The sequence below is a fragment of the Dasypus novemcinctus genome, chromosome 11 (genome assembly GCF_030445035.2).
Source record: "Dasypus novemcinctus isolate mDasNov1 chromosome 11, mDasNov1.1.hap2, whole genome shotgun sequence".
Taxonomy (NCBI): Eukaryota; Metazoa; Chordata; class Mammalia; order Cingulata; family Dasypodidae; genus Dasypus; species Dasypus novemcinctus.
The window spans coordinates 63,524,765-63,546,945 of record NC_080683.1 but is presented as its reverse complement, the minus strand read 5'-3'; the positions used below and the strand labels follow the sequence as shown (position 1 = coordinate 63,546,945).

Below are 22,181 nucleotides of genomic sequence, written 5' to 3'. Positions count from 1 at the left end.
TGAGGCCCAGGGTTTAAACAGCAGACCTCCCATGTGGTAGGTGGATGCCCTATCCATTGGGCCAAGTCAGCTTCCCTCTTTGAATAGAGGCCGGGGGTTTGAACTGCGGACCTCCCATGTGGTAGGTGGACGCCCTATCCATTGGGCCAAGTCCACTTTCCTCTTTCATCCATTTTGAGTTGATTCTTGTATAGGATTGAGATAGGGGGTCCTCTTTCCTTCAGTTGTCCCAGCACCATTTGTTGAAGAGACTGTTTTGTCCCATTAACATGAACTTGGTAGGTTTGTCAAAAACCAATTGACCGTATAGGTAAGAGTTTATTTCTGTATTCTCAATTGTATTCCACTGTCTGTCTTTATGCCAGTACCATTACGTTTTGACCACTGTAGCTTTGTAATATGTTTCAAGGTCAGGTGGTGAAATTTCTCCCATGTTGCTCTTTATTAGAATGCTTTTTGCTGTTCGGGTGCATTTTCCCTTTCAAATGAATTTGATAATTGCCTTTTCTAATTCTGTAAAGTATGCTGTTGGGATTTTGGTCGGTATTGCATTGAATCTATAAATCAGTTTGGGTGAGATTGACATCTTCACAATATTTATTCTTCCAATCCATGAACACAGAATGTCTTTCCATTTGTTTAGGTCTTCATTGATTTCTTTTAGCATTATTTTATAGTTTTCTGCATATAGATCCTGTACTTCTTTGGTTCAATTAATTCCTAGGTATTTTAGTCTTTTTGTTGCTATTGTAAATGGAATTTCTCTGGTTTCCTCCTCAGATTGTTCAGTACTAGTACACGAAAATATTACTGCTATTTGCATGTTGATCTTGTATCCTGCCACTTTGCTAAACTCATTTAATGTAGCTCAGATAGCTTTGTTGTGGATATTTCAGAATTTTCTAAATACAGGATCATGTCACCTGCAAACAGTGAGAGTTTTACTTCTTCTTTTCCTATTTGGATGTCTTTAATTTTTTTTTTCTTGTCTAACTGCCCTAGGTATAGTACAATATTGAATAACAATGGTGACAGTGGGCATCCTTGTCTTGTTCCAGATAATCTAGCCTTTGAAAAGAGTACATACATTTCAAAATACATAGAAAGGACTTACAATTATTATTTTCTAAGGTAAATGCTGAAAGAAAAAGGTGGAGAATGACGACTTTCTGCAGCAGGAAAAATTAATCCTTTTTTCAGTTTTTAAAAATTTGCATTGAAACTTACATATAGAAACATGTATCCTGTTAAAAAAAATGAACTTTTTAGTAGAATAATTTACCCTTAGTGTACCAATGTTAAGTGTACAGTTTATTTATTTTTAAAGATATGTAGGTACCTCTTTTACTATCATCCAGACCAAGATAAGAAGCATTTCCCTCTTGGCCCCTTTCAATCAATACCAGTCAATGGCAACCACCAGTCTGACATTAACCATCATTACTTAGCTTTTTCTTGAACTTCGTAAAAATGCATTTAATTTTATTTACTCTTCTACCCTACTCTTTTAAATGGCTTCAGAAAACCCCAATATGTTTTTTAAACTTCATCTACCGTCTAGCAGAACGTCTCTCTGGCTGTCCCAAGAAGCTTCCAGCCTGCATTCCTAGGATCACAGCCCCCCCAGGCCTTTTCGGCTTCCATTCCTTTCCCGGAACTCGCGCGAACCGCACGTAGGCGTTTCCGTCGCCGTGAGGACGGGTCTCGTGGTCGGACCGCCGTCCCCGTCGCGGCTTGATGACGCAGAGCACCCTTCTCTTCCACACGTGTGCGGCCGCTTGACTGGTATCCGCTGAGCGGTGGCGGCTCCATTCCCCGGTGGTTTAATCAGTGGCATTTCCAGAGCGGGACCTCGGCGGCTGCGGGCGCCGAGCTTGAACCAGTGAGCGCTGGGAGCTTTCGGACAGAAGGGCAAGGGCAGGGGCCATGGAGCACCTCTCGATGGAGGTGGCGGCCGCGCCTCTGCGGTTAATTGCTGCCAAGAACGAGAAGAGCCGCAACGAGCTAGGAAGGTTCTTGGCCAAACAGGTAAGAGGACAGATAAAACGCGCGGTAACTCTCAGCCGCTCATGCTTTTCCGTGCCCTGAGGCTGTTTCCGGAGACGCGCTGGTTTAAGGGGAGAGAGAAGCGGCATCTTGTCACTTTGGCCCCCCACCACGGGGCTGGCTTGTGGCGAAGACATTCGCGCCCCAACGAAGGTTGGTAGGAACTCTTGTTTTTAGATGGGGAGCCTTCCCTTCCTCTTTCCACGGCCGCAACCCCGCCCCAGTGCAGCGCAGCGCTCAGGCTGCGTGCGGAGACCCCTGTGCCTTTGGAGAGAAATTTGGTTGGTGTTTTAAAAATTGAGGTTGGGTCTCTACCCTCTTGCTTGTGTTTTACTTAAGTGTGCCTTTTCCAGCCACCCTTGTTAGCTTGGGTTACTGTCTGTCTTTCCTGCCCTTCCTCTTGGCAAGCATTGATTGCGTTTCTACTGTGCTTAAAGCACAATGTGGCACTGTGGGGAGATAAAAAGATAAATCCGTTACGGGCTCTCTCCTCAGGGAATTTAGCATCTATTTTTGGAGACAGTTCATAAACACATAGAACAGCTGAAGGTCAAATCAAGACAGCTAATGCTAATTGTACGATATTAACCATGGTAATTAGGAGGTGAACTGGAGTTTCCTGGGAAATGGGTCTTGGCTTTTAATCTTCTAGTTGATTCTCTGTCTTGAGTGATGAGGACTTTTACGCACCTTAATCACGTTATGTTTTAATTGCCTATTTTGTGTTCCCCTCCAAATATCTGTTAACTTCTTCAGGATAGAAAATATCTTTTGTTTTTGTGAACTTTAGTATTAATATCTAGAAGTCATTTATTCATTCACATCGTTTGCACTTATGTACCATTGACTAAGAAGCAACTGCAGTATTTTGGATGGGAAACTGAGGGACCTGAGCAGTCTGGAGATTAACCGAGAAGCATTTCTTTTTCGTCACAACAAAATTGAAAGTAAGAGACAGAGGGAAGGGAGGAGCCGAAGATGTTGCCGGGTTTCTGTACTGCAGTTCCTGGCGAAGGGAATAGTGGGTTCACTAATACAAATGGGTAGGTCTGGGCAACCACCAGAGTTTGGGTGGGGCTATGAAAGGAGATAATCAGGTTTTTTTTCCTCTTTATTTAAAAAAAAATTGTTACATTAAAAAAATATAAGAGGTCCCTATATACCCCCCACCCCCCTCACCCCACTCCTCCCACATCAGCAACCTCTTTCATCATCATAGCACATTCATTGCATTTGATGAATACATTTTGGAGCACTGCTGCACCACATGGATAATGGTTTACATTGTAGTTTACACTCTTCCTCCAGTCCATCCAGTAGGCCATGGCAGAACATACAGTGTCCAGCATCTGTCCCTGCAGTACCGCCCAGGACAACGCGAAGTCCTGAAAATGCCCCCACATCATATCTCTTCTTCCCATTACCTACCCTTAGCAGCTACTGTGGCCACTTTCTCCACATCAGTGCTATAATTTCTTCCATTACTAGTCACAATAGTTCCATAGTAGAATATCAGTAAGTCCATTCTAATCCATACTGGAGATAATCAGTTTTTAAAAAAAATTTTTTTAAAGATTTATTTATTTCTCTCCCCTTCCCCCACCCTCCGTTGTCTGCTCTGTGTCCATTCGCTGTGTATTCTTCTGTCTCTTTTTGTTGCATCATCTTGCTGCATCAGCTCTGTGTGTGTGTGGTGCCACTCCTGGGCAGGCTGTGCTTTTCTCATGTGGGGCGGCTCTCCTTGCAGGGCGCGTTCCTTGCGCATGGGGCTCTCCTACGTGGGGAATAGCCCTGAGTGGCAGGGCACTCCTTGTGCACATCAGCACTGTGTGTGGGCCAGCTCACTATATGGGTCAGGAGGCCCTGGGTTTGAACCATGGACCTCCTATATGGAGGCGGACACTATATCAGTTGAGCCAAATCTGCTTCCCTGAGATAATCAGTTTTAACATCAACTGAGCTGTTTTGCCAAACTCCTGAATTATGTGTTGATACTAGTGGCTTAGAATATAGAGCAGAAGTTCTGAACCTATGTTCATGGACCATCTCTTTGGGGTTAAAACTCCCCTCTCCTGTAACTGGATGTATAAAATTGGTGTTTATATATTGGGGCTGGGGTGGGGAGATGGTTTGTAGTCTTTATTAGATAATAATAGAGAATATTTGACACAAAGAAGTATAAGAACCGGTTATGTAGATTCTGAGAATTGTTTTAATAATGCTCTGGGACTCAAAAGCTACTAGAAAGTGGAGTTTGAATTAAGGAGATTGGTACTCTGTTGTCAGCTCCCTTTCCTTTGCCTCATATTGTTAAATTCTATCCAATCTTGGGAATGTTTTTCCCTTTTATTCCTTTCCATTTCCCTTAATAATTTCAAGCATTTCACTTATAGAAGAGGTGGTTGTGTTGCCATTATATTTCCCCCCCTATTTTTGGAAATAACATAGATTCTTATTGAAGTTTTAGAAAGCAGTAAAGACTTGAAACATTGATTCTCATTGGTATTTGGGATCTGAAGTAAGAATTTTTTAGGATTGTACTTCCTTCTATGTTCTTTATATCTCAGCTGGTGGCATGACTGTCTTTTCAATCACTCATATAAAAGTGGGTCACCTCAACTCCTCGCATTCCTTTTCTTCACATACAGTCCAGTCCTCCTGATTTTACTTTCTGTTTCTTGAATCTATCCCTTCTTCTTTGCTCCTACTATCACTACTCCTGGACCTTGGCCTTTCCTCAGGAAGAACACAGTGCTTAAGGGCATGATGGGCCATGGCATCCTACAGAATGACAACCATATTTACCCTCCTATTGGAGCTTTGGGTGAGTTCCTTAACTCCCTCAGTTTCTCTAACGTGGATTCAGATTCCTCATTTGACAGTGGGGATGTTAAAATTATCTACCTTATGGGTTGCTGTGAGGATTAAATGCCTGGCATATGGGAACTGATGTGGCTCAGTGGTTGAGTACTGATTTCCGACATATACGATCCTGGGTTCAATCCCTGGCCCTGGTAGTACTCCAAAATAGGTACCATCTATAAAAGTGCTGTTATTATTGCCATAAATAGGGTTGTTATGAGGGTTAGATAATACATATGAGGATCTTACCACAGTGCCTGGCACATAGTAAGTAATCAATAAATATGAGCTATAATTATTACTCATAAGGCATATCTAAGTCTGTCACCATTCTGGATAAAGACTATTGATGGTTATTCTCTTAAAACCTAAGCTTTCTAAAATGGTGTAAGAAGTTTAATTTTAAATTTTATTTTATTTTTGTTTATTAAGCAGTTCTTATTAAGCGGCATGTACCATATGATCTGAAATGTATAATCAGTGGCTTTTAGTATAATCAACATACTGTACATCATCTCAAAAATTTTAGAATAATTTCTTTTGTCCAAAAAGAAAGACTCCACACTCCTTACCAGTGTTACTCTGATGCATTTTCAACCCAGGGTGATTTTGCACCCAGAAGGACATTTGGCAGTGTCTTGAGACTTTTTTTTTAAGGTGGTACCAGGGATTGAACCTGGGATCTTATACATGGGAAGCAGGTGCTCAACCACTGAGCTACACCCATTACCCATTGAGACATTTTTGATTATCACAACTGAAGAGGAGGAATGCTACTGGTATTTAGCCAGGGATGCTGCTGAACATCCTATAATGCACAGGACGGCCTTCCCTCATCCTTGGAATTATCTGGCCCCAAATGTCAGTAGTGTCAAATCAAAGAAACCTTGCCCTAGCCTAACTTTCCACTCTGCTCAGGGATCGCTGCTCCTACAACTCTGGGCTTCCTGGAATGACCCTGGGGTTACTCCCCAGGTAAATGGGTGAATCAGCCCTCAAATAAAGGCTTTCCTGGGTCTGTAGTAACAAAGCTTAAACACAAATCTTGAAAGGATTAATCTGACCTGCGAGTAAATTAATTGCTTACTAGACTAAAACTCAACACTGTTGAAGAGGAGAATGGTATCTAGGTATGCAATAATGTAATAATAATAATGCTCAGCATCCAGTAAAAAATTTGGTGGAGGGGAGCAGATATGGCTCAAGCAATGGAGCACCAGAGGAAAAAGACATATTACATACCAGGGAAGCAAAGATAAGAATGCTTGCTGACTTCTCATCAGAAACAACAGAATGAAACATGTTTTAAGTGCTGAAAATAACTGTAAACCCAAAAAATATGTATATAGTGAGAAGGCCGTTCATAAATGAATGTAAAACTAAAGCATTTTTAGTCAAACCAAAGGTGAGAGAATTCATTTCTAGCCAAATTGTGTTACAAAATATATTAAAGGAAATTCTTCAGGCTGAAGGAAAATGATACTATGTTGAAAGTTGGATCTCACAAAGAAATGAAGAGGGCTAAGAATGGTAAATATGTGGTGAGATGGTTAGGCTCCTGTGTCAGCTGTTTGGTCAAGCAAGCCCTGGCCTAATTATTACTGTGATGACATTTCATGGATTTAAATCATCCGTGAGTTGATTGCGTCTGTAGCTGATTACACCTACAATCAATTGAGGAGATTGTCTTCAGCAGTGAGAGACATCTCATTCAATTAGTTGAGGGCCTTAAAAGGAGAAGTGATTTCAGCAGTCAGAGAATTCCCATCTCTGCTTAGACAGCCAGTTTCTCCTGGGGTACTAATTGAAGACCTTCATTGGAGTTCCTGGCTTGCCACCTGCCCTGTGGAATTTTGTTTTGTGCCTTCCCACAGTTGTGTGAAACAATTCTATGAAATCTCAGAATATTTACAGATATTTCCTGTTGGTTCTGTTTCCCTAGAGAACCTTTACTAATACATGTTGGTGAATATAAAACACTTTTTTTCTTTTAAAAATGTTTTCTTTAAAAAATAATTGATTATTTAAAGCAAAAATAATAAAAATATATTGTGGGCTCAATGGCATGTAGAAATCAAATGACTGTTAGCAGAAAGGAAAGGAAAAGAGGTAAATTGAGGTGTGTACTATTGTTAGCTTTCTTTCATTAAATGTGAAGTAATATATTGATTGAGATAAGTTAAAGAGGAGTGTAAAATAAAATAAAATTAGTATTATATATAAAACAGTAGAATTGTCAATACAGGAGACAAAATGGAATGCGCAAAAAAACCCTACACACTATAAAAGAATGTTGGAAAAGTGAAAAAAAAGTAAAGTGTAAAGGCAAGACAAATAAAGCACATCAAGATGTTATATTTAAATCCAGGTAATTTAATAATAAAATGTAAAAGGACCAAGTTGTCAATTAAACAACAGAGACTCTCAGACTGGGTAAAAAAGCAAGACCCAACTATGCTGATTAGAAGAGTTGCACATTAAATTTAGAAACATAAATATGGTAAAAATAAAACAATGTAGAAATATATTCCACATAAACAGTAATCATAAGAAACTGAGTGTACTAGTATCAGAAAATGTAGTAGTCAAGACAAAAAATTATCAGAGATAACACTGTTTCATAATGATAAAATGAGCATTAGTCATAAAGAAGACATAAGAATCCTAAAATATGTGTGTACCTAATAACAGTTTCACAGTAAGTGTGAATGGAAAAATGGCAGAACTAAAAGGGGACCTAGGCAAACTCAATTATAGTTGGAGGCTTTTTTTTTTTTTGGTACCAATAAGTCTTTATTCATTGTATTATGGCAGGGAAAAGAGGGAAAGAGAAAAGGGTCAGCATGTGATACAAAATGATAGCAGAAGGGAAAGTAAATAACCAGTACAAAATCAGCCATCAAATAAGCATACCCCAGTGATGGGGTCACCAAAGCCCAAGGGGGCTCAGTCTCCTGCAATTCAGGAATGAGGGGAAAAGAACTGGGGAATAACAGACTGGTACATGCTTTACTACCCTCCTTTCCTCCCCATAAATTCAAGATTCCACGCAACGCTTTGGTTTCTAGCAGTAAACATGGAGTTACATTCTTCCGTCTCCTGTAAACAATCTCGTGGCCACTTTGACATAAGTTTCTTGCACCTGCATAAAAGTTCCTGAGTGGTTTGGATATACATTCATCTTCCCTTTCTTGATCTTTCACCCCCACTTTCTACATGGAAACCAGCCCTCCCTCCCCTCATTGTTTCTCTCTATCCTAGGATTGATGATTAAGTAGATTTGGTCAATCCACATACAGCAGTATTAATCTTTTGGCTTGAGTCATGTCAAGAAATGGTCTTTACTCAGAAGGTTGGGAACGAGGGGTGCTAGATTCTTCAGATTTTGTATAAATCAAAGAGTTATGGAGATATCCCCAAAATTAATTTAAGGGGAATTGGGGAGGGGCAACTGGGAAGGGGCGATAGGATAAGTTTATAGGACAAGAGATATAGTCCAAAATAGAAAATATGGGAAGGGGAACACAAAAGAAAGAACGGTTCAAGATCCCTGCTTCAAGAGGGAACCCTAAGTATATGTTTCAGATCCTTTTGCCTGGTGCAGAATCTTCTGTCAAAGATGCTTTGGCTATTTTCCTTTCCACACAAAAAAGAAGTTTGTAAACAATAAAAACCCCAAAAGAACACAGAGAAAGACCAACACATTATATTTACACCAACTAGGCCACCTAGCAATCACCAAACCAGCGACTCGTGAAGTTCTACAAAGCCCAGACAAATACAATAACTAGAGGGGGGCAGCATTTGGGGGAGACAAGAACCCAGGATCAGACACACATCACCGAATGCATTCTATTGCATTTGCCCCGTTTCAACACAGTGAGGTAGGTTGGCAGTGATCCCACAGCATGTAAAGAAACCCCCTTTCTCCTTTATCTACCACAACACTAATCACTACTGCAGCAGGGTAGGACATTGGCTTCAGGCACCACAAAGTAGCCTTCACTTACGGTCTTTGTGAAGCCAAGCAGAAAAAATCCAGAGTTTTGAAAGTTTAAGGATTTTAGTCTTTGCTTCATACATCCATCTTTGGACACGTACACATACACACACACACCCATTGTGTATTGCAAGCCTAGCCTAATCCTGAATCTGGTATGCCCAGCAAGTCCCGTGCCCTAGGATGAAGAGGATGAGGACAGGAATCCCTTATTACATATATAACTCTCACCTAACATTGGCTTCCTCTCTTGACCTGTAACCTGGCCCAGCCTCTCCTAATCTCTGTACCACCTTCCCATTTAGACTAATTTCCAATCTTCCAGCAGGAGATCAAATCATGGTTGGAAACCCAATTAAAAACCTAGATCCCATGAAACACTTAAACAGGCAGAGATTTCAAGAGGACACTATGGCAGAAAAGCCAGCTCTGACTGGCAAAAATGAGGTAGTTCAAATAGTTGTTGTGGTGATAAAGCAAAAACAACAAAGAAGTATTCCTGCTGTGCAGATGTGGAGCTGCTGCCGACTTATCCCTGAGATTGCTCATGTACCTGAGAACACAGTGCAGGAATGAGGGCTTTAGATTAAAATATACAAAAATACAAAACCAGAATATTTATATTTTAAAAAAAAAGTTAAAAAATGCTCAAGATATGTCATTTGCACTCAGCTAGTGCAGTTGGCATCCTGGAGAAAGTGGGACTCAAGGTGCAGTTATTCAAGGGAGCAAATAAATGAAATTGTTGGCCCAAAATGGGATAGGAGTGAGCTCAGGAGCAGTAAGTCTGCAGCTGTCCCAACCAGCCCTTTGGTCTGTCATCAGAACCCACTACTTGGGACAGTTCCCAGCACCCTATCCCCATAGTGGGTTATGAGAAGACCAGATGGGTAAAACCTTGCCCTAGCCCTGAGATTCCCTCCCACAGAATGTAGTGGCTCCTTAGTTGGGTACACCAGTCTGCTCCTATACTTAATTTTTTCACTCTGGCATGAGAAATATTTTTATAAATCTTTCAAAGGAAAACAAATTCACTCTCCAAGCTATTACCAAAAAGCTGGAGATTCTAGGGGTATTTTGTGTAGGTTTTCAAGGTTATTTCTCCTAAAAGCCCTCACTTGCATTTGGATAGAGCCATGACTGGAGTTCCTTTGCCTCACCCCTTCCTCTCAAGATGGAAGAGGGGATGATGCTGTGGACCCCAGCCTGAGATACAGGGCAGTGCCAGCTGTCCCCTACCCACCCTTTCCCACTTTCTCCATTCTGCCGATTGATGCCTGCTCCTTAGAACTTCCTGGTGGCAACAGGATTGCCCCCACCCACTGTGGCTCAGTTCTGGCCTCTGGGATCAGGGAAGTGCTGTGGATCTCTTCTTCTTCCTCCCGAAAGTAGGAGGGCCTTCCCTGGGAACTCGGGGCCTGCTGAGCTTTCAGTGGACATGAGGCCACCATATGGCTGATGCTCTGGCAGAAGTGGCACTTCTTAGGCTGGGGTGGCAGCTTGCATTCCTTGGCATGATGGTCTAGACCTCCACAGTTGTAGCGCCTGTCTCCTTTTGATCTACGCTTCTGCATATTCTTCCCCTTTGGCCGCCTCTCACTCCCAATACAGAACACCCCACCAGGTCCGGTGACGTGGAGAGATTCCAGGCCCTTGGCAGACTTCTTAAAGGTGAACTCGACTGCCTCACCCTCCTTCAGGCTCCGGAAACCCTCCATGTGCAGCTTACTCTGATGCACAAAGACGTCCACTGGGGGGGTCGAGTGCAACCCCGGCGTGGGCGGTCATGGACAGGAAGCCGAACCCCATGCGCACGTTGAACAACTTACAGATGGCGGCACCATGCAGCAGCTGCGGCTCCTCTGCCTCCCGGGCCGCATTCTCCGGTGCCTCCTCCGCCGCCTTGGCGCAGCCACCTGCAAACTGCCGGTTGGACACCGAGCCCATGGTCGTCGCCTGAGCCCGCGGCCCCAGGCCCCTGGTCTGGTGGCTGCTGGTCCCAGAGAAGTCCAGAGGCAAAGGGGTGGTTCGGAGAAGAGGCAGCTACATCTTCCCCGGCACAATCTAGTTGGAAGCTTTAGCACTTCTCTCTCAGCTAGTGATAGAACAAGTATGGAAAATCATAAGGGTATATAATCATAAGGAAAACCACTACCAAAAAACTTGATCTAACTGGTAATTGACATTTATAGAGTGCTGTATTTGAGAGATGGAGAGTACAGATTTTTTTAAGTACACATGAAACATTCACCAAGGCAGATCATTTGCTGAGCCACAAAGTCTCAATAAATTTACGAGAATTGAAATCATTCAAGCTATGTACTATGACCTCAGTGGAATTAAAATAGATTTTAAAAACTTCAAAAAAAAATCTTGAAAAGAATTCTTGTATATTAGAAGTTAAATAATGCATTCCTAACAACCCATGGACAAAAAAGAAATCATAGGGGAAATTGGAAAATAATCTTGTATTGAATAATAATAGCACCACAATTTGTGGGATGCAGTTAAAGCAGTATAAGAGGGAAATTTATAACATTCTTATATTGGAAGAGAAGTTCCAAATGAATATTCTTAAGCTTCCAATATAAATAATTAGAAAAACGAGCAAATTAAACCCAAAATAAGTAGAAGAAATGCAGTTAAGAAGAGTGGAGATCAGTGATCTAGAAAATAGACAACAGAGCATATCAGTGGACTGAGATGTCAGTGTTGGGTTAGAGGAAATAACGATAATGAGGATGAAGATTCCCAGATTTAGGAGTATAAGGTGATGGGGAATGGGGAGCGAGGGGGTGCCAGTCAGTCTGTGAAAAGACTAGCCAAAGGAAAAACAAAAGGGAAAATGCAAATTATTGAACGGAATGAAAGAAGGGCACCATTCCAGTTTTAAGAAAAGTAAAACAATGTAAGTGACTAATAAGAACAATTTTATGCCAATAGATTTGACAACTTAAATGAAAGTACTATTCAAAAGATACAAACTACCAAAGCCTATTAAGGAAGAAATAGAAAATCTTACTTGCCCTTCATATATTAAATAAATTGAATTTTAGGTAAATATCTTTCCCCTAAGAAAATTCCAGAACCAGATGGCTTTACCATTAAGCTCTATGAAACATTTAAGACAGAAATTATACCAGTCTTTTGCAAAAACTTTCAGAAAATAAGAGGATGAGGGAACACTTAAGAGCCAGTGTTACCTTGGTATCAAAATCAGACAAAAACGTTACCAGGAAACTATAGAGCAATGTCTTTCATAAATATAATGCACATGCTTTAAATAAAGATTAACATATTAAATCCAGCATGCAACTTACCACATTAATAAAATACAGGAAAAATACTTTTCTAAATAGATATAGGAAAGGTGACTGAAAAAATTTAACACCCATTCATGATAAACTCTTAAGTAAGCTAGGAATAGAATGAAGCTTCCTCAAGCTGATAATGAACATTTTCAGACTGAAATTTTCTCCTAAGATCATGAACAAGGTAAGAATGTCTGCTTTTACCATTTCTGTTCAGTGGGAGTCCCTAGCCAGTACCAATTGACAAGGAAAAGAAAGAGCATAAAGGTCAAAAAGCAAGAAGTAAGACAATGTTATCTTAATTCATAGTTAGGTATATAAAATATCTTAAATAATCTTCAAAATAATTGACTTTGGCTATTATAGGATACAAGATGTTTTATTTTTCTATCTACTAAAACAGATAGCTTTGAATGGGTTATTTAGCAATGGGAATTTATTGGCTCATGGTTTTGAAGTTAGGAGAACTCCAGAATTGAGGTGTCAGCAAGGTGATGCTTTCTCCCCAGAGACTGTGGCATGTTGCCCTCAGGGGCTGGCTGCTGGTAAGCCTTGGCCCTTAACTTTTCTGTCACATGGCAGTGTACATAGCAGCATTTCTTCCTTTCTCTTCTAGGTCCTGTTGACTTCTAGCTCCTGGGTGCTACCCATGGCTTCTCTCTTTGTGACTTTCTTTATAAGGTCTCGAGTTAAAAGATTAAGACCTGTCCTGATTCGTTGTGGCCCTATTTTAACACATCTAAAGGTCTTATTTACAATGCAATCAAATCCACAGGAATGGATTAAGATTAAGAACATATTTTTCTAGGGTACATAACTCCGAGCTACCACAAACGTCAATATGCAAAAATTAGTTGTATTTCTGTATTTAATATAAAAATTAGGAAATGGAATTGAAAATATAACATTGACAATGGCTTTAAAAGCAAGAAAATACTGAGATAAATTTAAATTTAATGAACTATATGTAAGATCTATACATTGAAAACTAGAAGACATTGTTGAAATAAATAAGACCTCAACAAATGTAAAGATCTTCATATTCGTAAGTTGGAAGACACATTACTATTAAGGTGGGATGTCCCCCTATCTTGATATATGGATTCAACATAATCTCAAGAGGAAAACTTTTGGTGATGTATGGTGGTGATAGTAACATGTTGTGAATGTAATTAACACCATTAAATTGTATATCTGAATGTGGTTAAAAGGGGAACTTTTAGATGATATGTATGTTATTAGAATAAAAATTTAAAATACCAATAGAATTGTACAACAAATATAGCTAATCCTAATGTAAAGTATGGAATATAGTTTATAGTTCAACTCTAATGATGTTCTCTCATCAACTATAACAAATTAATGCAAATTAATTATAACACATTAATGCAAATTAAAGATGAGGTGGAGTGTATGGGAACTCTGTAATTTCTGGATGATCTTTCCGTAAGCCTACACCTTCTCTAATGAAAAAATAACTCTACTAAAATCACACCCCAGGAATAAAAGTCCTGTATAAAATAGTTTTAAAAAAACCACAAACAATCCCAAGAGAACTTTCTTCTAGTTTTTTTTTAATAGAAATTGACAAAATGATTCTAAAATTTAAATGGAGAAGCAAATTATCCAAACCAGCCAAAGTATATTTGGAATAGACAATTGGAGACTTAAACTGCCTGATTTCAAGACATATAAAGTTACAGCGATCAAGACAGTGTGGTGATATTGGTGTAAGGATCCATAGATCAGTGGAACAGAATAGAGTCCAGAAATAGACCCCTACATATATGGTCAATTGATTTTTCATTAAAGATACCCAGGAAATACAATGAGAAGGGATAGTGTTTCCAACAGTCATTGCTGAATAATCATATAAGGGAAGAAAATGAACTATGACTGCTACTTTACATCAAACCTACATATTAATTAGAACTATTACTGTATTATAGATTTAAACATAAAAGGCAAAACTAAAACTTTTGGGAAAAATCATCACAAAATTTGGATAGGCAAAGGCTTCATAGGACACAAACTGTGCTACAGTTGTTAAAACTCATCGAATTATACATTTTATTTTTATTTTTTTTTAAAGATTTTTTTATTTTTTATTTAATTCCCCCCACCCCCGGTTGTCTGTTCTCTGTGTCTATTTGCTGTGGCTTGTTTCTTTGTCTGCTTCTGTTGTCAGCGGCACGGGAAGTGTGGGTGGCGCCATTCCTGGGCAGGCTGCACTTTCTTTCGCGCTGGGCAGCTCTCCTTACGGGTGCACCCCTTGTGCGTGGGGCTCCCCTACGCGGGGGACACCCCTGCGTGGCAGGGCACTCCTTGTGCACATCAGCACTGCGCATGGGCCAGCTCCATACGGGTCAAGGAGGCCCACGGTTTGAACCGCAGACCTCCCATGTGGTAGACGGGCGCCCTAACCACTGGGCCAAGTCTGTTTCCCAAATTATACATTTTAAATGGATGCATTTTATTGTATATAAATTACATGTTTCAATGAAGTTGATTTTTTAAAAATATCAAATATCTATTTCATCTTACACAGTTTTCCAGATTACATTACACTTTTAGGGTTTTAAGGGAAATTCATTAAATGATGTTCTCTCTCTAAGTGTTTTCCCAACCCACAAGAATGTGTTTTTTCTTTTTGAGGTAGTGGGGTTGGGGACTGAACCCTGTACCTCATAAGTAGGAAGAAGGCTTTCAACCACTGAGCCACATCGGCTCCTGTGAGTTGGCTTTTTCATTTGTTTGCATGTTGTTTGTTTTTTAAAAAAATTTATTCCCCCCCCCCCCCATTTGCCCTTGCTGACTGCTCCCTCTGTCCATTCGCTTTGTGTTCTTTCGGTGCTTGTCTTTTCTACTCTTCTTTAGGAGGTACTGGGAACCCATCCTGGGACCTCTGGTGTGGAGAAGGGCACTCAGTTGCTTGAGCCACCTCAGCTCCCTAGTCTGCTGAGTCTCTCACTGTCTCTCACCTGCATTTCCCTTTGCTGCGTTATCTTGCAGTGCCAGGTCTCTGTGGCATGGGTTGCCAGTTCTCTGGCACAGGCCGCCAGATCTCTGTGCACAGGCCATCAGCTCTCTGCGCACGGGCCAGCTTGCCTTCACCAGGAGGACCTGGGAGTTGAACCCGGGGCCTCCCACATGGTGGTAAACAGGAGCTAGTTGCTTGAGTCACATTTGTTCCCCTGTTTTTGTTTTTAGGAGGCACCAGGGACTGAATCCAGCACCTCTTGTATAGGAAGCAGGCATTCAACCGCTTGAGCCACATCCACTCCCCAAGAACCCATTTTTACTCCCAAGTATCCATGTGTATAACGTGTAGGACAGTGGTAGTTTTCCATTCATTGTGCAGATATGTTTCTTTTTCTCCACAATATCACCATTTCCTTTATTACTTTTTAAATGGGATCTTTATTGGGCTTGTTTATGGGGACATTTAGCAGTTGGAAATCTGAGGTTATCCCCCTGTGAATAATGATCAGATATATTACATTTATTTGCCTCCATTGTTATGGAATCCTTCATGTAACCTTTAAGCAGCAGAAGTATAACGATAGAACATGTTTCAAGGCAACATTCTGAACATTTGTTTAGAATCAGATATTTTTTAATGAAAACACCCTATGATTTGGGAGAGTTTGTAAAAAAATTTCAGGTACACAGTGACCTCCTCTTTTCTGAAATATAGTACTGGAAAAAATCGTTGTTTTGGCAAATGGTATAATAGGTTGGGTTTCAGTGGTACTCTTATAGATAACCCTTTAGAGGGAAACTCCTTAAGATAAATTCATAGCACTGGGCTTGTTGGGTCAGAGGGAATGCCCTCTATGGTAATTTAAATCTGCTATTACATTGCCTTGAAGAAAGGGTTGTGCAGGTATGTGTATACACTAGCAATATGAGACCGTTTACCTATATTTCAGTCTTCCCTTTTTGCTTATTGACATTTTGAGCCTAGGCGCTAGAATTCTGTGGTCTGTTTGATCTTGCATGCCACAGTGTGGCTGTCTAATTTGGATCTGTATTTTTTAATTTTTAAAAATTTTTATTAGAGGCTGAAAGGGTATCCCTGCTCATTTCTAGGCATTAATCTCTATTTTTTCCTCAAGAGAACTGGCAGTTTTGCTTACTGACTGCAGTTTTTCACTTAATTCTTATTTTCCTTTAAGAACTAAGGTGCTGGGGGGATATTGGAGTTCAGGATTCCCAGGAAAGTGTGGCAACTCTGAAACAGATTAATTTTCAGGGAAGCTGTGTATCATTTTACATGGAATGCAGGTATCAATCCTTTTCCACACCTCAGTGGACTGAAACTTGATTTGGGCACAACAGCTTTTACCTTGAATCCTGTCCTTTGTTGTTAAAAACAAACGAACAAACAACAACTTAGTGTGTTTTATAGGATAGTCTATTTTAGGAAGCCTGGAAGTTAGATATTTGACCTTGGAAGTTAGATATTTTGACTCCAAGATAGGTCTGTTCTCTGTTCTATGCAAACAGATATTGTTTACACAGATACATTGTTTTGCCATCTTCTCAGGTATGGACACCTCAAGATCGCCAGTGTATCCTGAATACTTTAGCACAGTTACTCCTGGATAAGGACTGTACTGTGCTGGTTGGTCGCCAGCTGCGCCCTCTCCTTTTGGATTTGCTGGAAAGGAATGCTGAAGCCATTAAAGCTGGAGGCCAAGTCAATCATGATCTACATGAACGTCTCTGTGTGTCCATGAGCAAACTCATCAGTAACCATCCTGATGTCCTCCCGTGAGTAACAGTTTAATGTTTTTCACATTTCTCCTTGAGATGGTAGAATTTGCTCTGTCCTGGGAAGTAGGGAAGTGTCTGAACTGAAGGAGGGAAGAGAAAAGTACAGAGAGAGATAAGTGGTACTGTTTTAAATAAATAATCACAGCAGAATATATCCATCCAGCTCAGTTCAATGAGCATATCCTGGGTTTCTTTTTAGTCTTGGCCAAAGCCTGGAAATGGTCAAGGTAAGTCCCTTGCCATCAGTGATCGTACCTTCTGGCAAAAGGGTCAGCTGTGCAAATAAGGCAGACTTAAGTAAGTTTTGAGTGAGGCTTTATAGCATCTACTTCACCTGGTGAGTTGTTCTTTGCTGGAGTGGCAGAAGGGGTGCATTAGAAGCTCTCTGGTATCCTTTTCAACTTTCTATAAATCTATACAAATTGCTGTGATAAGAAACTGTTATATCTGGATTTTAATCTGTATCTCTTTTATGTTGATAATAATATATGGTTTGTGTTGGATAGTCAAAAGAGGCAGCAAAACTGAGTGTTGGGGTTTTTTAAATTGAGAAGATTAAGAACTTTCACTCTAAACATTGTTCTGTATGTTATTAGGAACTCTCATATCCAGTGTTTTATTTATTAGTCTTCATCAGCATAGTAAATGCACTTTGGTTTTCTTGGAGGTGTCATCTCTAGTATGGTCCTTGACTGAGGGAATAATAAATGAAGGCTTGGGGGTGGGGGGACATATTTGTTATGAGCTTTCCTAAAAGGGATGAGGAGAAAACTTCCAGTTTAATGGATGTTGAAAATATACAGCAAGATAAAGATCACTTTCATACATGGTAATCAGGAACATGTGCTGTGATGTGACTGAGGATCACGACTATAGCCTCACTTGGTGCTGCAACAATTTCTGTTGACCCAAGGGCCTTTTAGATCTACTGAACTGTGGGCATTTTTCCAAAGTCTGTTGAATATCCTGTACTTGCTCTCTGGAATTGAAGTGTAGGTAACTTGAACCCCCACTTCTCTTAAGCCTTTGTGGTAGACTGGAATAAGTGCTTCAGGGTTGTGTTTTAAAATGATGGATTAGCTTGGTCTCTTTTCACATCAGCTTTAAGTTTTACGTTCTCATTAAATGAAGGTGTGGCATATATGTTTTCTTTCTTTCATTTAGCGAGGTATTATGGTTTATATTTTATTTATTCATGCTCCCACTTTGTTCCAAAAATGATACAGTGCAGCTTACAGAGATGCTTAAGGACATTGCCAGTGCACTTTGCTTTTTTCACCTGCCCTTCTCAGAGACCCCTCGGGTCAGTTTGACCTCTTGGTTATTGCTTATTTTCCTACATGTTTCCTTATTGCTGCCTACTTGTCTCACATGTGCTCTCAGCAACATCTGCCATGTGCTCCCTACACCACAGTTGCCAGGGCTTGCAGCTGAATTGTTAGATCTGTGTCTTCAGTCTCCTGCTGGGTACCATGAGCAGTGATTTGCTAAGCCTCTGTCCGTGTTTGCTTTGCTCACTCTTTAAAGTCCAAGCCTTCCTAGTCATCTCCTGACTGCTCACTCCTGTATCCTCTGACCCAGCCAATGTCCAGGCCTCCGTTCTCCCTCAGACCCTCCCCTAGTTCCATGACAGTAAACTCTGTTATATTCTCAGCCTTTTCTTCAAACGTTCTTTTTGCCTTGTTGCTGTTGGTGATATGTGGCATCCCAAGGATATTGTGTCCCTTTTGATACTTAGGTTGGAGCCCATTAATTCTTAACGTCTACATTCCTTTGCATCAAGGTGTCCTCCTTTCTTCCCTGTGCAGGTTTCAGGCCATTGTTTCCCCATTGTTCTGTATAACCCTTTTCTCTCTGTGTCACCTGTCATCTTCTGCTTGCTTCTCCTTTTTGTCACCATTGACTAACCTTGTTCCTCCTCCTTCATTGAAGAATTTGACATCATACTTGGACACTTAGACAATGCTAGCTCCGTCATCCCATGACCAGCTTATCGCTGGCATCCTCCTTTTCTGTTCCACCTCCTGCATTGGGTACACCTTGGGCATAACCTGCCTGCATCTGCACCACTATCTTAGAAATCACTTTCAAAGCTCATTTCCTGACTGTTACCTCCTATTCTTTTAGCTCCTTTGGTCAAATATAGTAACTGCAACAGTTCTTTCTCCATATTTGTCAGCTGCTTCTTGTTCCTCACCTTTCTTACGCAGCTCAAAATTCTATTTCTACTTTATGATTGCCATTTTTTAAATTAAATCTCACCTCCCTTGTCCATTTGTTCATTGTCCATATCTGCCTAGGATATCCCATCTCTTGATGAATCCATCTTAATGTCTGCAGTGGAGCAGTTGAATTATACATTGAGTGTGGAGTTGGAAGGCCTGAATTTGAATAATCAGTCTGTACTTACTAGCATTGTGACTTTTAGTAAATGTCTTAGTTTCCTAGCTGCTATGACTCATCTGTACAATGGATTGGCTTAAACGGTGGGAATTTATTAGATCAAACTTTTGAGGCCGTAAAAATCTGTAGCCTTCTAGTGCTGGCTGCTGGCAATCCTTTGGGGATCTTTGGCTTTCCTGTCACTTAGTGACGTCCTCTCCTTTGTCTTCTGAGTTCCCACTAACTTCCTGCTTCTGGCTCTTCCCTGGGGCTTTCTCTATATCTGAATGTCTTCTGTTTATAAAGGACTCCAGTCATCTGATTAAGGCCCACCCCTCATTCGGGCCACAACTCGTCTGAAGTAGATCCTCAAGGTCCCTATTTACAATGGGTTCACACCCACAGGACCAGGGGCTAGCATCGAAGATGTCTTTTATGGGGGGACATATTTCAGTCCCCAACAGCAAATATCCAACCACTCTGGGCTTCAGTTGGGGATAATATATCTGTTGTTGTGTGTTGATTTCCTGTTCTATCCTTACTTCAGAGTAGACCTGGATAATGAGGGTGTAGGAAGAGCAGTATTCAGCAGCAAACAAAATCAGTAGTTTTTAACATAGGCCAACACATACAAGTACCAGAGGAGTTGCGTTTGTGCACTTTCCCTGTCATTGAGTTTTTCTCCAGGCAGTCATGCCAAGGAGTGCAGCAGGATAAATAACAAGATGAAGTACAACATCATTTATTACCTGTACTAACTTGATCAGAATCTGCTGAGAATCACCATGTTGGCAGGGCATAGAAGTTCTGTGGACCAGGCTTGGGTTTCTTAATACATAATTTGCATTTTTGAACAAATAAGTTTTATTGCTATTTAATAAATATTTTTAAAAATTAATTTATTTATTTCTCTCCCCTTCCTGGCCCTCCCGCCAGTTGTCTACTCTCTGTGTCCATTCGCTGTATATTCTTCTGTGTCTGCTTGCATTCTTATCAGGGGCACCCGGAATCTGTGTCTCGTTTTGTTGCGTCGTCTTGCTGCGTCAGCTCTCCATGTGTGCGGCGCCATTCCTGGGAAGGCTGCACTTTTTTCACACTGGGTGGTCTCTAAACGGGGTGCACTCCTTGCACGTGGGGCTCCCTTACGCAGGGGACACCCCTGCGTGGCACGGCACTCTTTGCACGCATCAGCACTGCGTGTGGGCCAGCTCATCACATGGGTCAGGAGGCCCTGGATTTGAACCTTGGACCTCCCATGTGGTAGGCGGATGCCCTATCTGTTGGGCCAAATCCTCTTCCCATATTTAATACATATTAATAAAGCATACAGTCCGCCCACAGTGTACATTCAGTAGTATTTGGTATAATCACATAGTGTGTATTCATCACTTTAATCATTATTAGAGCATTTTCATTCCAATAATGATAATAAAACACAAAAAACGGAAAAAAAGTCATCACCTCTCTATCTCTTTAATGCTTCCCCTGCTGTACATAGCTGCTCTTCTGTTTTTCTCTGTAGTTGATTTGTATTTATATTTTGTGAAAACAGTTTATGTGCACTATTACCCATTATTCATATTTCACATCAGGTTTCACTATGTCACTATGTTATTCAATCCCATGTTACATTTTTTTTGTTTTTTTGTTTTTTTTTTTAAAGATTTATTTATTTATTTAATTTCCCCCCCTCCCCTGGTTGTCTGTTCTTGGTTTCTATTTGTTGCGTCTTGTTTCTTTGTCTGCTTTTGTTTCTTTGTCCGCTTCTGTTGTCGTCAGCGGCACAGGAAGTGTGGGCGGCGCCATTCCTGGGCAGGCTGCACTTTCTTTTCACACTGGGAGGCTTTCCTCACGGGCGCACTCCTTGCGCCCGGGGGCTCCCCCACGCGGGGGACACCCTTGCGTGGCACGGCACTCTTTGCGCGCATCAGCACTGCGCATGGCCAGCTCCACACGGGTCGAGGAGGCCCGAGGTTTGAACTGCGGACCTCCCATATGGTAGACGGACGCCCTAACCACTGGGCCAAAGTCCGTTTCCCTCCACTATTTTGAATAAAATGTACTGTATAAACTCATAACTAGAATTTAGGACTCCAGAAAATACAATAAGATTAGGAGAATGGAAAGCTGAGGGTTAATCTGTGCAGAACTGATATAAGTGTTGTTTGTAAATCTTTGTAAATAAATAGAAATGGTGAAGGCACATTACAGTTTGTAACTAGCAGTGCTCTTATACGGTATGACAGCATTTGAAAGGGAAATCTAAGGTCACATATATTACTGGAAGGACATCTTAAAAATGTAACATGGGGGAAACGGACTTTGGCCCAGTGGTTAGGGCATCCGTCTACCATATGGGAGGTCCGTGGTTCAAACCCCGGGCCTCCTCGACCCGTGTGGAGCTGGCCATGCGCAGTGCTGATGCGTGCAAGGAGTGCCCTGCCACGCAGGGGTGTCCCCCGCGTGGGGGAGCCCCCACGCGCAAGGAGTGCGCCCGTGAGGAAAGCCGCCCAGCGTGAAAAGAAAGTGCAGCCTGCCCAGGAATGGCGCCGCCCACACTTCCTGTGCCGCTGACGACAACAGAAGCGGACAAAGAAACAAAAGCAGACAAAGAAACAAGACGCAACAAATAGACACCAAGAACAGACAACCAGGGGAGGGGGGGAAATTAAAGAAAATAAATAAATCTTAAAAAAAAAAAAAAAAAAAATAGTGGAGACATACAGTATTTGTCCTTTTGTGCCTGGCTTGCTTCACTCAGTATAATGTCCTCCAGGTTTATCTATGTTGTCATATGCTTC

At 41.1% G+C, this 22,181-nt stretch overlaps 1 protein-coding gene and 1 pseudogene across 2 annotated transcripts in view; one reads left to right on the top strand and one right to left on the bottom strand.

Annotated features, from left to right (window-relative positions):
• The first annotated feature begins 1,720 nt into the window (after positions 1 to 1,720).
• Positions 1,721 to 22,181, top strand: part of MDN1 (midasin AAA ATPase 1) — a 170,754-nt gene continuing 150,293 nt past the window's right edge. For both annotated transcript variants that reach the window (XM_058307147.2, XM_058307146.2), the window contains exons 1-2: positions 1,721 to 2,028; positions 16,769 to 16,995. In XM_058307147.2, the coding sequence (XP_058163130.1) occupies positions 1,927 to 2,028; positions 16,769 to 16,995 (329 nt within the window). In that variant the 5' untranslated portion in view covers positions 1,721 to 1,926. The remainder of the gene's footprint in view (positions 2,029 to 16,768; positions 16,996 to 22,181) is intronic.
• LOC139440060 (protein lin-28 homolog A pseudogene) lies at positions 10,144 to 10,855 on the bottom strand (annotated as a pseudogene).